Consider the following 17,638-nt stretch of genomic DNA (forward strand, 5'->3'; position numbering starts at 1 on the left):
CTCGATGCATGTGATTCTGATGATGATGAGCTTGTCATACATGTTTACGAACCCCTTGGCTTACGAACTTTTTGGTTTACGAACGTTAAATTTATGAAAATTTTACCTTGGCTTACGAACTATTTTGCAGGATACACACGGAGCGCCACAATGACTGATATATCGTTCGCGAACGAGCCCTTTCTAGCAAGGAAATGGCAGCCGACTGTTTTTGTCCTCTATTCCCCGCCCCCAGTCTTCGGTTAAAGCCACGTGATTGGTCAAGAACGCAGCAGTGAGGGGAGGTGGTTTAAACATTAAAGAGACAGGCAGACGACAACGAGAGAGTGAGAAAATGGAGACAAAACCATGAAATTTGGACTTGTTTCAACTTTGATAGTTCAAAAGTAGAGTGTAGACTGCAAGGTTAAAATATACCATCAGGCTCCACAAATAACCCGCACAACCCATCTGTACACTTGATGCAAAAAGCTATTTACAGTAAAGTCTCGTTATATCGATATCGGATATATGTATATATACAGTAAAGTCTCGTTATATCGATATTCAAGGGAGTCCGAAAAAATATCGATATAAACGGGACTATCGATATATCCGCCCCTGTTTGCATGTAATTTTCTCAGTGCGTGCATAGAAATAGTATCGATATAACCGGGACTATCGATATATACCGTATATATATATATATATATATATCGATATATACGATACTATTACTATATATATATATAGTCCCGGTTATATCGATACTATTTCTATGCACGCACGGAGAAAATTACATGCAAACAGGGTCGGATATATCGATAGTGCCGGTTATATCGATATTTTTCGGACTTCCTTGAATATCGATATAACGAGACTTTACTGTAATAAGAATTCGACAAAATATAATTAACATCAGTCCGTGATTCAGATATTTTAGGGCCAGCAGAGAAGGCTTTCCTGACGCTCCGCCACTGGTAAAAATGCATTATTGCTGCATGTGTCGTTTCGAAGAAACAGGAAACGCGAGAAGTGTGACGTGGCTCGCGTGTTTGCAGTTTTCTGAACGTGAGCAATGACGCATTCAATGTTCTACGATTAACTGATAATTCATGACTGGCCTTGACGTGCTTTTCGTAAACATTTCCCCACTTTGATGAATTGCAGACTAGTCATGATATGAATTTTAAAAAAGGCGAGAAACAAACTGCATATACAAAAAGAGATGACAATCACAGTTATTTCGATAAACGACGACAATCGAAAGTGCCACAACTCCCACGGCTTGTGTGGTGCCTGAAGCAGCATCAGACACGGTCTGATGATGTCATCAACGCGCGTCACCTCCTTGCATTGGAAAGCTAAGAAACCCGAGGCTAGCGATTCGTCGACCACGTGAAACGTTTCACAGCATTAGAAATTTATTTGCTCAACAATTGTTACTTTTTATTTTCTTGGAAGCGGGAAACAACACGTTGGGTTGAAAAAAAATTGGCTAGAATGGGCAAAAAACAAGGCATTCCGGACAGGTTAGACGACGTGATGGGATACAAGCTCAGAGCACGTCTCAGGCTTGAAAAAATGTGTGTGTGCGTGTCTTTGTCTCTCCAGATGGCTGGACTACATATCGGTGGGCGAACAACTACTAGACACTCGTTTTGTTGCGTTCAAGGTTCCTCTCAAAGCGGTAAGCGCGTCGTCGTTTGGCATCATTCCTGGCAAACTGTTGCGAATACTCAAAGCCAAACTGACATCCCGCCCAGTGTCTGCAACAACGACTGAAGCCCCATCAGGTCTTTGGACCGGAGCAGTTGTTGCGCGCCATGAAGATACAAAACAAACAACTGGGACTCATTATTGACCTGACCATGACGACGCGCTACTACACGCGCAAGGTAGCGCCTATTTGTTCGGCAACTTCTACCTCCTTTCGTACAAACGTGGCAACTTCATACCTGGCAACCTTGGCTAATAGCTGCCCTTATAAATGATTACAATTCCCTTATAACATTTTTACTACGCTTAGTAAAAAAAATTACTAAGCATATGTTGCCTCAGAAGTCTGTTGTAGGAACGATCCTAATTGAACCTCACCCCACCATGGCGATTTAGTGAAGGGTTTTGCTGTTTTATGAAAATGGCTTCTTTGACTCCCCTTTCAAAGCATCTATTTTTTTTGGCTAAGATTTTAATCTCATTGTCGTCAAATGAGTGGTTGCTAGCTTTTATGTTGCCTAAGAAGTCTGTTGTAGGAACGATCCTAATTGAACCTCACCCCACCATGGCGATTTAGTGAAGGGTTTTGCTATTTTATGAAAATAGCTTCTTTGACTCCCCTTTCAAAGCATCTATTTTCTTTGGCTAAGATTTTAATCTCATTGTCGTCAAATGAGTGGTTGCTAGCTTTTATGTTGCCTAAGAAGTCTGTTGTAGGAACGATCCAAATTGAACCTCACCCCACCGGTTTGTGTGTCAATTATCATGGTTTATCCCTCCGCTCAACTCTCTGCAGGACCTCCCGAAGTCACTGCCCTGCCTCAAGATCAGAACGATGGGTCGTATGGTCCCCAATGACCGAAGCATCTTGATCTTTAAGAAAACAGTACATACATTCCTTCAAAATAATGCAGACAATGGTCAGTTTTGCCGCAACCTGTCACCGCTTTTGGGAGTCGGGTTGACATCACCTTTCCACTTTGTGTTGCAGACAAGCTTATCGGCGTCCATTGCACCCATGGAATCAACCGTACTGGCTACATGATCTGCAGGTGCCGGAGCTTTTCATAGTCATTGGTGAAACACAGTCGTCCCATTGTAAAAGCACCAACATCCATAAACCAACAGAACATAGACATTTTAATGAGTTAGATTTGTAGCATGAGCTCTTGCTGTGCTTGTTTACTAAATCCTAAATTACGCCCAAGGCTAGATTTCTTAACCCGAGGATGACAGTTTAACAGGTTGTGTCAGATTGACCCCACAATTTTTCCTGTGCTTCCATTGTGGGCCTTGTGTTTCACCAACTAAGCATACAACAGCATGAAACTTTAAAGGACAACCGACACCTCCGGACAAGTTGCGTCCATAATTGCTGCATAATGTCTATTCTCTATCATTTACTACCGCCACGTGTTTTCCACGTGTGTCAGGTATCTCATAGACGTGGAGCAGATGGAGCCCGACGACGCCATACAACGTAAGTTGCGCAAACGTGGCTTCCTTACATGGGACACTAATGTGTGCCCTTGTGTGTGTTTTCAGTGTTTAACTTTTTTCGCGGTCACGACATTGAGAGAGAGAACTACATCGATGACCTTCGCAATGGCCCACGGAGAAGGTAGCACAAGCGTTAACATCGTGCATTTGAGCGTGTGTATTTTTGCTTGTACACTCATTATAAGCCCCCCCCCCCCACCAATGTTTACGGGGACCTGGGAACGGATTACTCTCATTTTAATGGTTTCCGATGGGAAATTAATGTTTGGAAGACACACTTTTGGCCTTACACACACTTTCTGGGAACAAATTAAGTTCGTAAGCTGATGTATCACTGTATTTCATGATAATTTGTTCCCTCTTTTGGATTGGACGATATTATTATTATTATTATTATTATTATTATTATTTGTGTGCTCATGATTATGGTCAGTTTGCATGTGTCTTTTCTTACATTTATTGTGTATGTACATGCCTGTCCCACTCACACATTTTGTTTTTTTTTTTTTGTCTGGGCAGCAACGAGGGCATAAGTAGTGGCATGCCTGCCGACGAAGATTTGGATGACGGCATCAGGTTTGGGGGCCGACAACTTCACACTTATACACTCTCTCGGTATTCAGAGCTACAAGTGTGACGGGAGATTCACGGGTTTTGTTTTTCTATCACTTCTCGCAGATTTTTCGAATCAGAAGATGCAAGACAACCACCTGTTCCGTGGCCACCAATGGGAAGAGTCCGGTGTGTGTGTGTGTGTCAGTGGGTTTGTATGACTAGTCTTGTGAGGACCACTAACATTTGATACCATACATAGTGAGGACATTTTTGACAAGTGAGGACCTTTTGGCCAATCCTCACAAGGTTTTCATTCTAAAGGCTTTGAGAGGGTCTATATATGCATCGGTTAAAGTTTCAGAGAGGTCCTCACAAATTCACCCAAAATGATTTTTTTGGTGTGTATTTTCATTTCACTTGGATATGCACACTTTTTACTCGCTGTGTGTGTTTATGTGTGTGTGCATGGTTAATGAGAGGAAAACTACATACCACAAAAAGTATAATATTTTAACCAAATTCACTACAGGGGTGAGGACTTTGAATGTAGCCATTCAGAAGCCTCACTTCTGCTGTAATTCAGTTTCAAGTCCACTTTTTATTTTTGTTTTGAAAGAAGTTTAAGTGGGAAATGGGGTAACATTTAGTGTTCAAATGTAACACTAGTTCTTCTCTAAACTTATCAGCAACGGTGGTCCTCACTCCTTATCTCGAGTTATCCGGACCTCACAAAACCATTTAAACAGGAATATGTGTGTGTGTACATGCCTCTCCCACTCACACATTTTTTTTTTTTTTTTTTTTTTTTTTTTTTTTTGTCTGGGCAGCAACGAGGGCATAAGTAGTGGCATGCCTGCCTACGAAGATTTGGATGACGGCATCAGGTTTGGGGGCCGACAACTTCACACTTATACACTCTCTCGGTATTCAGAGCTACAAGTGTGACGGGAGATTCACGGGTTTTGTTTTTCTATCACTTCTCGCAGATTTTTCGAATCAGAAGCTGCAAGACAACCACCTGTTATGTGGCCACCAAGGGGAAGAGTCCGGTGTGTGTGTGTGTGTGTGTGTGTGTGTGTGTGTGTGTGTGTGTGTGTGTGTGTGTGTGTGTGTGTGTCTGTGGGTTTGTATGACTCGTCTTGTGAGGACCACTAACATTTGATACCATACATAGTGAGGACATTTATGACAAGTGAGGACCTTTTGGCCAATCCTCACAAGGTTTTCATTCTCAAGGCTTTGAGAGGGTCTATATGCATCGGTTAAAGTTTCAGAGAGGTCCTCACAAATTCACCCAAAATGATTTTTTTGGTGTGTATTTTCATTTCACTTGGATATGCTTTTACTCGCTGTGTGTGTGCATGGTTAATGAGAGGAAAACAGTACATACCACAAAAAGTATAATATTTTAACCAAATTCACTACAGGGGTGAGGACTTTGAATGTAGCCATTCAGAAACCTCACTCCTGCTAATAATTCAGTTTCAAGTCCACTTTTTATTTTTGTTTTGAAAGAAGTTTAAGTGGGAAATGGGGTGACATTTAGTGTTCAAATGCAACACTAGTTCATCTCTAAACTTATCAGCAACGGTGGTCCTCACTCCTTATCTCGAGTTATCCGGACCTCACAAAACCATTTAAACAGGAATATGTGTGTGTGTGTACATGCCTGTCCCACTCCCACTCACACATTTTTTTTTTTTTTTGTCTGCGCAGCAACAAGGGCATAAGTAGTGGCATGCCTGCCTACAAAGATTTGGAGTACGGCATCAGGTTTGGGGGCCGACAACTTCACACTTATACACTCTCTCGGTATTCAGAGCTACAAGTTTGACGGGAGATTCACGGGTTTTGTTTTTCTATCACTTCTCGCAGATTTTTCGTATCAGAAGCTGCAAGACAACCACCTGTTACGTGGCCACCAATGGAAAGAGTCCGGTGTGTGTGTGTGTGTCTGTGGGTTTGTATGACTGGTCTTGTGAGGACCACTAACATTTGATACCATACATAGTGAGGACATTTTTGACAAGTGAGGACCTTTTGGCCAATCCTCACAAGGCTTTCATTCTCAAGGCTTTGAGAGGGTCTATATATGCATCGGTTAAAGTTTCAGAGAGGTCCTCACAAATTCACCCAAAATGATTTTTTTGATGTGTATTTTCATTTCACTTGGATATGCACACTTTTTACTCGCTGTGTGTGTTTATGTGTGTGTGCATGGTTAATGAGAGGAAAACAGTACATACAGTAAAGTCTCGTTATATCGATATTCAAGGGAATCCGAAAAAATATCGATATAACCGGGACTATCGATATATCCGATCCTGCGCCGAACTGCATTAAAAAAAGCCGCCAAAAGAGGGCAGCCAAGCGCCATATAAGAAACGGAGCTGGCCATTAGCTCCCTTTTTTTTGGGTCAGAGATGTTCCCCCAATGTTGCCTCAAAATGGCACATATAATTCTTTAATGATTGTAAACATGTATGCTTTAATCTTCAGAACTACAGTGTATTTGAAACATATTCATAACTGGATGTGTAACAAGAAAGCATATTATCCGAATCTGAAGCCATTGTTTGGATTCACAAGCAATGCAAGACGTCTTGGCGTGAAGTCATTTTTATTTGCATTTGAATAAAAAGTGACATCGGCTGTCCTTTAATACACAGTATGGAATGTTAATAATTTTCAAAATCATCGCGCTTCAGAAGACAAAACAAGAAACATTGTTGCAAAAAACGATTGCATTCATCTACAGTACAGTGGGCATGTACATAACACAACAGGGAAACTGCAACGCTTACATCTTACTGTATTATGTATACAATTTAAAAAAGTCATCAATCTTCTTCTGCTTCAAATTTTTACCTTTTAACACAAACACTTCAATCTCGTCTGCTACACACGAGCTAGCGTCTGAAAATGAAAATGGCTCTGCTACACGGGTGCTGGGCGCGTAACCAAGTCACCTGACCAAGTCGACCAATGGCGCGACCGATGGCGTGTCACGTGACAAAGTCACACGGCCAAGTCAACCAATAGCGCGAACGATGGCGGCTCATGTGACCAAGTCGACCAATGTCGGCTCACGTAACAAGACACCTGACCAAGTTGACCAATGGCGCGACGGATATATCGATATAAACAAAAATGGCCGGCGGGTAATGAAAAGGAGCACCGTAATAACCGGATTATCATAATAACCGGGTATCGTACTAAGCGGTACTAATTATACATAAAAAGACTAGAAATGTGCAAGGGAAATGAAAATAGTATTGTAATAAGCGGTACTATCGATATAACCGATATCGATATAACGAGACTTTACTGTACCACAAATAGTATAATATTTTAACCAAATTCACTACAGGGGTGAGGACTTTGAATGTAGCCATTCAGAAACCTCACTGCTGCTAATAATTCAGTTTCAAGTCCACTTTTTATTTTTGTTTTGAAAGAAGTTTAAGTGGGAAATGGGGTGACATTTAGTGCTCAAATGTAACACTAGTTCTTCTCTAAACTTATCAGCAACGGTGGTCCTCACTCCTTATCTCGAGTTATCCGGACCTCACAAAACCATTGAAACAGGAATATGTGTGTGTGTGTACATGCCTGTCCCACTCCCACTCACACATTTTTTATTTTTTTTTGTCTGGGCAGCAACAAGGGCATAAGTCGTGGCATGCCTGCCTACGAAGATTTGGATGACGGCATCAGGTTTGGGGGCCGACAACTTCACACTTATACACTCTCTCGGTATTCAGAGCTACAAGTGTGACGGGAGATTCACGGGTTTTGTTTTTCTATCACTTCTCGCAGATTTTTTGAATCAGAAGCTGCAAGACAACCACCTGTTCCGTGGCCACCAATGGGAAGAGTCTGGTGTGTTTGTGTGTCTGTGGGTTTGTATGACTAGTCTTGTGAGGACCACTAACATTTGATACCATACATAGTGAGGACATTTTTGACAAGTGAGGACCTTTTGGCCAATCCTCACAAGGTTTTCATTCTAAAGGCTTTGAGAGGGTCTATATATGCATCGGTTAAAGTTTCAGAGAGGTCCTCACAAATTCACCCAAAATGATTTTTTTGGTGTGTATTTTCATTTCATTTGGATATGCACACTTTTTACTCGCTGTGTGTGTTTATGTGTGTGTGCATGGTTAATGAGAGGAAAACAGTACATACCACAAAAAGTATAATATTTTAACCAAATTCACTACAGGGGTGAGGACTTTGAATGTAGCCATTCAGAAACCTCACTCCTGCTAATACAGTAAAGTCTCGTTATATCGATATCGGATATATCGATAGTCCCGGTTATATCGATGCTATTTCTATGCACGCACGGAGAAAATTACATGCAAACAGGGACGGATATATCGATAGTCCCGGTTATATCGATATTTTTTCGGACTCCCTTGAATATCGATATAACGAGACTTTACTGTAATTCAGTTTCAAGTCCACTTTTTATTTTTGTTTTGAAAGAAGTTTAAGTGGGAAATGGGGTAACATTTAGTGTTCAAATGTAACACTAGTTCTTCTCTGAACTTATCAGCAACGGTGGTCCTCACTCCTTATCTGGAGTTATCCGGACCTCACAAAACCATTGAAACAGGAATATATGTGTGTGTGTACATGCCTGTCCCACTCCCACTCACACATTTTTTTTTTGTCTGGGCAGCAACGAGGGCATAAGTAGTGGCATGCCTGCCGACGAAGATTTGGATGACGGCATCAGGTTTGGGGGCCGACAACTTCACACTTATACACTCTCTCTGTATTCAGAGCTACAAGTGTGACGGGAGATTCACTGGTTTTGTTTTTCTATCACTTCTCGCAGATTTTTCGAATCAGAAGATGCAAGACAACCACCTGTTCCGTGGCCACCAATGGGAAGAGTCCGGTGTGTGTGTGTGTGTCAGTGGGTTTGTATGACTAGTCTTGTGAGGACCACTAACATTTGATACCATACATAGTGAGGACATTTTTGACAAGTGAGGACCTTTTGGCCAATCCTCACAAGGTTTTCATTCTAAAGGCTTTTAGAGGGTCTATATATGCATCGGTTAAAGTTTCAGAGAGGTCCTCACAAATTCACCCAAAATGATTTTTTGGGTGTGTATTTTCATTTCACTTGGATATGCACAGTTTTTACTCGCTGTGTGTGTTTATGTGTGTGTGCATGGTTAATGAGAGGAAAACAGTACATACCACAAAAAGTATAATATTTTAACCAAATTCACTACAGGGGTGAGGACTTTGAATGTAGCCATTCAGAAACCTCACTCCTGCTAATACAGTAAAGTCTCGTTATATCGATATCGGATATATCGATAGTCCCGGTTATATCGATGCTATTTCTATGCACGCACGGAGAAAATTACATGCAAACAGGGTCGGATATATCGATAGTCCCGGTTATATCGATATTTTTTCGAACTCCCTTGAATATCGATATAACGAGACTTTACTGTAATTCAGTTTCAAGTCCACTTTTTATTTTTGTTTTGAAAGAAGTTTAAGTGGGAAATGGGGTAACATTTAGTGTTCAAATGTAACACTAGTTCTTCTCTGAACTTATCAGCAACGGTGGTCCTCACTCCTTATCTGGAGTTATCCGGACCTCACAAAACCATTGAAACAGGAATATGTGTGTGTGTGTACATGCCTGTCCCACTCCCACTCACACATTTTTTTTTTGTCTGGGCAGCAACGAGGGCATAAGTCGTGGCATGCCTGCCTACGAAGATTTGGATGACGGCATCAGGTTTGGGGGCCGACAACTTCACACTTATACACTCTCTCTCTCTGTATTCAGAGCTACAAGTTTGACGGGAGATTCACGGGTTTTGTTTTTCTATCACTTCTCGCAGATTTTTCGAATCAGAAGATGCAAGACAACCACCTGTTCCGTGGCCACCAATGGGAAGAGTCCGGTGTGTGTGTGTGTGTGTCAGTGGGTTTGTATGACTAGTCTTGTGAGGACCACTAACATTTGATACCATACATAGTGAGGACATTTTTGACAAGTGAGGACCTTTTGGCCAATCCTCACAAGGTTTTCATTCTAAAGGCTTTGAGAGGGTCTATATATGCATCGGTTAAAGTTTCAGAGAGGTCCTCACAAATTCACCCAAAATGATTTTTTTTGGTGTGTATTTTCATTTCATTTGGATATGCACACTTTTTACTCGCTGTGTGTGTTTATGTGTGTGTGCATGGTTAATGAGAGGAAAACAGTACATACCACAAAAAGTATAATATTTTAACCAAATTCACTACAGGGGTGAGGACTTTGAATGTAGCCATTCAGAAACCTCACTCCTGCTAATACAGTAAAGTCTCGTTATATCGATATCGGATATATCGATAGTCCCGGTTATATCGATGCTATTTCTATGCACGCACGGAGAAAATTACATACAAACAGGGTCGGATATATCGATAGTCCTGGTTATATCGATATTTTTTCGAACTCCCTTGAATATCGATATAACGAGACTTTACTGTAATTCAGTTTCAAGTCCACTTTTTATTTTTGTTTTGAAAGAAGTTTAAGTGGGAAATGGGGTCACATTTAGTGTTCAAATGTAACACTAGTTCTTCTCTAAACTTATCAGCAACGGTGGTCCTCACTCCTTATCTGGAGTTATCCGGACCTCACAAAACCATTGAAACAGGAATATGTGTGTGTGTGTGTGTGTGTGCACATGCCTGTCCCACTCACACTTTTTTTTTTTTTTTGTCTGGGCAGCAACGAGGGCATAAGTAGTGGCATGCCTGCCTACGAAGATTTGGATGACGGCATCAGGTTTGGGGGCCGACAACTTCACACTTATACACTCTCTCGGTATTCAGAGCTACAAGTGTGACGGGAGATTCACGGGTTTTGTTTTTCTATCACTTCTCGCAGATTTTTCGAATCAGAAGATGCAAGACAACCACCTGTTCCGTGGCCACCAATGGGAAGAGTCCGGTGTGTGTGTGTGTGTGTCAGTGGGTTTGTATGACTAGTCTTGTGAGGACCACTAACATTTGATACCATACATAGTGAGGACATTTTTGACAAGTGAGGACCTTTTGGCCAATCCTCACAAGGTTTTCATTCTAAAGGCTTTGAGAGGGTCTATATATGCATCGGTTAAAGTTTCAGAGAGGTCCTCACAAATTCACCCAAAATGATTTTTTTTGGTGTGTATTTTCATTTCATTTGGATATGCACACTTTTTACTCGCTGTGTGTGTTTATGTGTGTGTGCATGGTTAATGAGAGGAAAACAGTACATACCACAAAAAGTATAATATTTTAACCAAATTCACTACAGGGGTGAGGACTTTGAATGTAGCCATTCAGAAACCTCACTCCTGCTAATACAGTAAAGTCTCGTTATATCGATATCGGATATATCGATAGTCCCGGTTATATCGATGCTATTTCTATGCACGCACGGAGAAAATTACATACAAACAGGGTCGGATATATCGATAGTCCTGGTTATATCGATATTTTTTCGAACTCCCTTGAATATCGATATAACGAGACTTTACTGTAATTCAGTTTCAAGTCCACTTTTTATTTTTGTTTTGAAAGAAGTTTAAGTGGGAAATGGGGTCACATTTAGTGTTCAAATGTAACACTAGTTCTTCTCTAAACTTATCAGCAACGGTGGTCCTCACTCCTTATCTGGAGTTATCCGGACCTCACAAAACCATTGAAACAGGAATATGTGTGTGTGTGTGTGTGTGCACATGCCTGTCCCACTCACACTTTTTTTTTTTTTTGTCTGGGCAGCAACGAGGGCATAAGTAGTGGCATGCCTGCCTACGAAGATTTGGATGACGGCATCAGGTTTGGGGGCCGACAACTTCACACTTATACACTCTCTCTCTCTGTATTCAGAGCTACAAGTTTGACGGGAGATTCACAGGTTTTGTTTTTCTATCACTTCTCGCAGATTTTTCGAATCAGAAGCTGCAAGACAACCACCTGTTCCGTGGCCACCAATGGAAAGAGTCCGGTGTGTGTGTGTGTGGGTTTGTATGACTAGTCTTGTGAGGACCACTAACATTTGATACCATACATAGTGAGGACATTTTTGACAAGTGAGGACCTTTTGGCCAATCCTCACAAGGTTTTCATTCTCAAGGCTTTGAGAGGGTCTATATATGCATCGGTTAAAGTTTCAGAGAGGTCCTCACAAATTCCAACAAAATGATTTTTTTGGTGTGTATTTTCATTTCACTTGGATATGCACACTTTTTACTCGCTGTGTGTGTTTATGTGTGTGTGCATGGTTAATGAGAGGAAAACAGTACATCAGAATCAGAATCATCTTTATTGCCAAGTATGTACTACATACACACAAAATACATACCACAAAAAGTATAATATTTTAACCAAATTCACCACAAGGGTGAGGACTTTGAATGTAGCCATTCAGAAACCTCACTCCTGCCAATAATTCAGTTTCAAGTCCACTTTTTATTTTTGTTTTGAAAGAAGTTTAAGTGGGAACTGGGGTGACATTTAGTGTTCAAATGTAACACTAGTTCTTCTCTAAACTTATCAGCAACGGTGGTCCTCACTCTTTATCTCGAGTTATCCGGACCTCACAAAACCATTTAAACAGGAATATGTGTGTGTATGTACATGCCTGTCCCACTCCCACTCACACATTTTTTTTTTTGTCTGGGCAGCAACGAGGGCATAAGTAGTGGCATGCCTGCCTACGAAGATTTGGATGACGGCATCAGGTTTGGGGGCCGACAACTTCACACTTATACACTCTCTCGGTATTCAGAGCTACAAGTGTGACGGGAGATTCACGGGTTTTGTTTTTCTATCACTACTCGCAGATTTTTCGAATCAGAAGATGCAAGACAACCACCTGTTCCGTGGCCACCAATGGGAAGAGTCCGGTGTGTGTGTGTGTGTCAGTGGGTTTGTATGACTAGTCTTGTGAGGACCACTAACATTTGATACCATACATAGTGAGGACATTTTTGACAAGTGAGGACCTTTTGGCCAATCCTCACAAGGTTTTCATTCTAAAGGCTTTGAGAGGGTCTATATATGCATCGGTTAAAGTTTCAGAGAGGTCCTCACAAATTCACCCAAAATGATTTTTTGGGTGTGTATTTTCATTTCACTTGGATATGCACACTTTTTACTCACTGTGTGTGTTCATGTGTGTGTGCATGGTTAATGAGAGGAAAACTACATACCACAAAAAGTATAATATTTTAACCAAATTCACTACAGGGGTGAGGACTTTGAATGTAGCCATTCAGAAACCTCACTCCTGCTAATACAGTAAAGTCTCGTTATATCGATATCGGATATATCGATAGTCCCGGTTATATCGATATTTTTTCGAACTCCCTTGAATATCGATATAACGAGACTTTACTGTAATTCAGTTTCAAGTCCACTTTTTATTTTTGTTTTGAAAGAAGTTTAAGTGGGAAATGGGGTCACATTTAGTGTTCAAATGTAACACTAGTTCTTCTCTAAACTTATCAGCAACGGTGGTCCTCACTCCTTATCTGGAGTTATCCGGACCTCACAAAACCATTTAAACAGGAATATGTGTGTGTATGTACATGCCTGTCCCACTCCCACTCACACATTTTTTTTTTTTGTCTGGGCAGCAACGAGGGCATAAGTCGTGGCATGCCTGCCTACGAAGATTTGGATGACGGCATCAGGTTTGGGGGCCGACAACTTCACACTTATACACTCTCTCTGTATTCAGAGCTACAAGTTTGACGGGAGATTCACGGGTTTTGTTTTTCTATCACTTCTCGCAGATTTTTCGAATCAGAAGCTGCTAGACAACCACCTGTTCCGTGGCCACCAATGGGAAGAGTCCGGTGTGTGTGTGTGTGTGTGTGTGTCTGTGGGTTTGTATGACTAGTCTTGTGAGGACCACTAACATTTGATACCATACATAGTGAGGACATTTTTGACAAGTGAGGACCTTTTGGCCAATCCTCACAAGGTTTTCATTCTAAAGGCTTTGAGAGGGTCTATATATGCATCGGTTAAAGTTTCAGAGAGGTCCTCACAAATTCCAACAAAATGATTTTTTGGGTGTGTATTTTCATTTCACTTGGATATGCACACTTTTTACTCGCTGTGTGTGTTTATGTGCGTGTGCATGGTTAATGAGAGGAAAACAGTACATACCACAAAAAGTATAATATTTTAACCAAATTCTCTACAGGGGTGAGGACTTTGAATGTAGCCATTCAGAAACCTATGCACGCACGGAGAAAATTACATGCAAACAGGGTCGGATATGTCGATAGTCCCGGTTATATCGATATTTTTTCGGACTCCCTTGAATATCGATATAACGAGACTTTACTGTAATTCAGTTTCAAGTCCACTTTTTATTTTTGTTTTGAAAGAAGTTTAAGTGGGAAATGGGGTCACATTTAGTGTTCAAATGTAACACTAGTTCTTCTCTAAACTTATCAGCAACGGTGGTCCTCACTCCTTATCTCGAGTTATCCGGACCTCACAAAACCATTTAAACAGGAATATGTGTGTGTATGTACATGCCTGTCCCACTCCCACTCACACATTTTTTTTTTTGTCTGGGCAGCAACGAGGGCATAAGTAGTGGCATGCCTGCCTACGAAGATTTGGATGACGGCATCAGGTTTGGGGGCCGACAACTTCACACTTATACACTCTCTCTCTCTGTATTCAGAGCTACAAGTTTGACGGGAGATTCACGGGTTTTGTTTTTCTATCACTTCTCGCAGATTTTTCGAATCAGAAGCTGCAAGACAACCACCTGTTCCGTGGCCACCAATGGGAAGAGTCCGGTGTGTGTGTGTGTGTGTCTGTGGGTTTGTATGACTAGTCTTGTGAGGACCACTAACATTTGATACCATACATAGTGAGGACATTTTTGACAAGTGAGGACCTTTTGGCCAATCCTCACAAGGTTTTCATTCTCAAGGCTTTGAGAGGGTCTATATATGCATCGGTTAAAGTTTCAGAGAGGTCCTCACAAATTCACCCAAAATGATTTTTTGGGTGTGTATTTTCATTTCACTTGGATATGCACACTTTTTACTCGCTGTGTGTGTTTATGTGTGTGTGCATGGTTAATGAGAGGAAAACAGTACATCAGAATCAGAATCATCTTTATTGCCAAGTATGTACTACATACACACAAAATACATACCACAAAAAGTATAATATTTTAACCAAATTCACTACAGGGGTGAGGACTTTGAATGTAGCCATTCAGAAACCTCACTCCTGCTAATAATTCAGTTTCAAGTCCACTTTTTATTTTTGTTTTGAAAGAAGTTTAAGTGGGAACTGGGGTGACATTTAGTGTTCAAATGTAACACTAGTTCTTCTCTAAACTTATCAGCAACGGTGGTCCTCACTCCTTATATCGAGTTATCCGGACCTCACAAAACCATTGAAACAGGAATATGTGTGTGTATGTACATGCCTGTCCCACTCCCACTCACACATTTTGTTTGTTTGTTTTTTTTTTTTGTCTGGGCAGCAACGAGGGCATAAGTAGTGGCATGCCTGCCGACGAAGATTTGGATGACGGCATCAGGTTTGGGGGCCGACAACTTCACACTTATACACTCTCTCGGTATTCAGAGCTACAAGTGTGACGGGAGATTCACGGGTTTTGTTTTTCTATCACTTCTCGCAGATTTTTCGAATCAGAAGCTGCAAGACAACGACCTCTTCCGTGGCAACGAATGGGAAGATTCCGGTGTGTGCGTGTGTGTCTGTGGGTTTGTATGACTAGTCTTGTGAGGACCACTAACATTTGATACCATACATAGTGAGGACATTTTTGACAAGTGAGGACCTTTTGGCCAATCCTCACAAGGTTTTCATTCTAAAGGCTTTGAGAGGGTCTATATATGCATCGGTTAAAGTTTCAGAGAGGTCCTCACAAATTCACCCAAAATGATTTTTTTGGTGTGTATTTTCATTTCACTTGGATATGCACACTTTTTACTCGCTGTGTGTGTTTATGTTTGTGTGTGGTTAATGAGAGGAAAACAGTACATACCACAAAAAGTATAATATTTTAACCAAATTCACTACAGGCGTGAGGACTTTGAATGTAGCCATTCAGAAACCTCACTCCTGCTAATAATTCAGTTTCAAGTCCACTTTTTATTTTTGTTTTGTAAGAAGTTTAAGTGGGAAATGGGGTGACATTTAGTGTTCAAATGTAACACTAGTTCTTCTCTAAAGTTATCAGCAACGGTGGTCCTCACTCCTTATCTCGAGTTATCCGGACCTCACAAAACCATTTAAACTGGAATATATGTGTGTGTGTGTGTGTGTGTGTACATATGTATATGTATGTGTGTGTGATAGACACCAAATATTTTTTCCCCTCCTATTTCCTGCAGATTTTTCCAACAAAGAGCCATTTCCCAACACCGACGTCCTACGCCCCAAAAAAAAGGGGGCCAGCCTTCGTTCTCGTCTGCAGATTGTGCCCCGAACCCCTCCAAAAGGCCATTTCAACGGGGTCGGGGTGCATCGTCTGGTGGGCCCACACGGGGGTCAATCGTGGCGTAAGCTGTCTCGGTGGTGGACCAATCAGTAGAGGAATGCTGATGAATGGTGGGGTTCAATGTCTTAACACCCTCCGACTCCGCACAGTGCTAGCAGGCTAACAGACTAGCCATTAGCCTGCTGGCTCTGAATTTTTTTCTTGCAAGTTCTGATTTCCCCTATAAAATGGTCTGTGGCTTGATTTTAATGAATTTGGACAGCTTATGACTCTTGCTCTAAGCATAGAGCAAAAAAAAATCACTGCAGGAAGATGCATGTCACATCCTGGTGCCATATGATTGGCTGTCCAATCCAGGTAAGCGCGTCTTTTATCAACTATTTTATTTATTTTTTTTTTTTTTTAGATTTTTAGATTGATTTTAAAATGCTTCAATTCAATGCTTGTGATTTTTTTTTTTGGGGGGGGGGTGTTTGTCTTACATTTATTCTATCTACAGTATTTGTGAATCCAATGGTTTGACTACACTTCTTGATGGCCAAACAGTTATACTCAAACAATGTATTGTAATAAACCCCAAAAGCTCAGAATATATTAAATGTATTAAGACCATTTTTTATATTATAATAGTTTGTTTGTTTCGGTCTTAGTTATTTTATTCAAATTTCGTTGACTATAATAATGCTGAACGGGATAGTCACGTTTCAGAATGGCAGACTTGAACCGGAAGCAATTGCTTGGTTTTGGTTTTCCTTTTGCATTATTCTAATCTTACGTTTTAACATTTCAAATTATCACAATTAAAATGTTAATTTTAATAAGGGTACAGTAATTGGTTCCGTGGGATCTAGCTAAGACCGGTCTGCAAAAAAGTGTAAATAGTCACAACGTTCACACGTTAAACGAAATGTACATGTTTTTTTATGTAACCATGTTGACGTCACCGCGATTTTACACCAACGCGTTGTGTAGTCAGATGGGAATGAAATTTAAATAATTTCCAAAATTACATAATTGAAACATTTGCAGGAAGAAGTAAAACCGAACAGTGTAACGAATGTTATTTCCGCCGCTCGCTTTCGGTTTTGATTCTTCTTCGGGGAAATTCCAAAAACTGGTCTGTGAATGGAGCTAACCCACATCGCCTTTTATAGGCCATATCGGGTATTGCAAGTCGTTTATGGAAGGCAAGAAACGAAAAGCATTAATCATAGTCAGACTTACCCGTTTTTTCGTCCAGTTATCTCATATTTCTTAAATAATTACATTTAATAACGATTAAACGAAAACAACTCGAAAAATGATGAAAGACGAAATGGGATTAATGGATTCCAATGAATCGGGGGTGTACTTTGGCGG

At 40.9% G+C, this 17,638-nt stretch overlaps 1 protein-coding gene across 11 annotated transcripts; it reads left to right on the plus strand.

Moving 5' to 3' along the window:
- The first annotated feature begins 1,336 nt into the window (after window positions 1–1,336).
- On the plus strand, window positions 1,337–16,890 carry dusp11 (dual specificity phosphatase 11 (RNA/RNP complex 1-interacting)). Of its 11 annotated transcripts, XM_089021009.1 has the most exons (32): window positions 1,337–1,511; window positions 1,594–1,669; window positions 1,746–1,877; window positions 2,495–2,618; window positions 2,690–2,750; window positions 3,132–3,178; window positions 3,244–3,319; window positions 3,718–3,774; window positions 3,877–3,939; window positions 4,581–4,637; window positions 4,740–4,802; window positions 5,470–5,526; window positions 5,629–5,691; window positions 7,414–7,470; window positions 7,573–7,635; window positions 8,441–8,497; window positions 8,600–8,662; window positions 9,470–9,526; window positions 9,633–9,695; window positions 10,514–10,570; window positions 10,673–10,735; window positions 11,551–11,607; window positions 11,714–11,776; window positions 12,456–12,512; window positions 12,615–12,677; window positions 13,410–13,466; window positions 13,569–13,631; window positions 14,369–14,425; window positions 14,532–14,594; window positions 15,296–15,352; window positions 15,455–15,517; window positions 16,173–16,890. In XM_089021009.1, exons 1-32 carry the CDS (start codon window positions 1,483–1,485, stop codon window positions 16,342–16,344), a joined length of 2,157 nt encoding a protein of 718 aa, XP_088877135.1. In that variant the 5' UTR covers window positions 1,337–1,482; the 3' UTR covers window positions 16,345–16,890. The 11 variants fall into 11 exon arrangements, with proteins under 11 accessions (XP_088877135.1, XP_088877137.1, XP_088877136.1 ...); XM_089021011.1 differs by lacking the exons at window positions 13,410–13,466; window positions 13,569–13,631; XM_089021010.1 differs by lacking the exons at window positions 11,551–11,607; window positions 11,714–11,776.
- Window positions 16,891–17,638: the final 748 nt, after the last annotated feature.

The sequence above is a fragment of the Hippocampus bargibanti genome, linkage group LG18, assembly GCF_051943395.1.
Source record: "Hippocampus bargibanti isolate YZ-2025 linkage group LG18, ASM5194339v1, whole genome shotgun sequence".
NCBI lineage: Eukaryota > Metazoa > Chordata > Actinopteri > Syngnathiformes > Syngnathidae > Hippocampus > Hippocampus bargibanti.

Bases quoted from the DNA above. Each gene is read 5' to 3' on its own strand.
- dusp11 (XM_089021009.1), top strand. From the start codon at position 1,483: ATGGGCAAAAAACAAGGCATTCCGGACAG. The intron at 8,663-9,469 runs GTGTGTGTGTGT...TTGTCTGGGCAG, and splicing joins CCACCAATGGGAAGAGTCCG to CAACGAGGGCATAAGTCGTG. The intron at 14,595-15,295 runs GTGTGTGTGTGT...TTGTCTGGGCAG, and splicing joins CCACCAATGGGAAGAGTCCG to CAACGAGGGCATAAGTAGTG.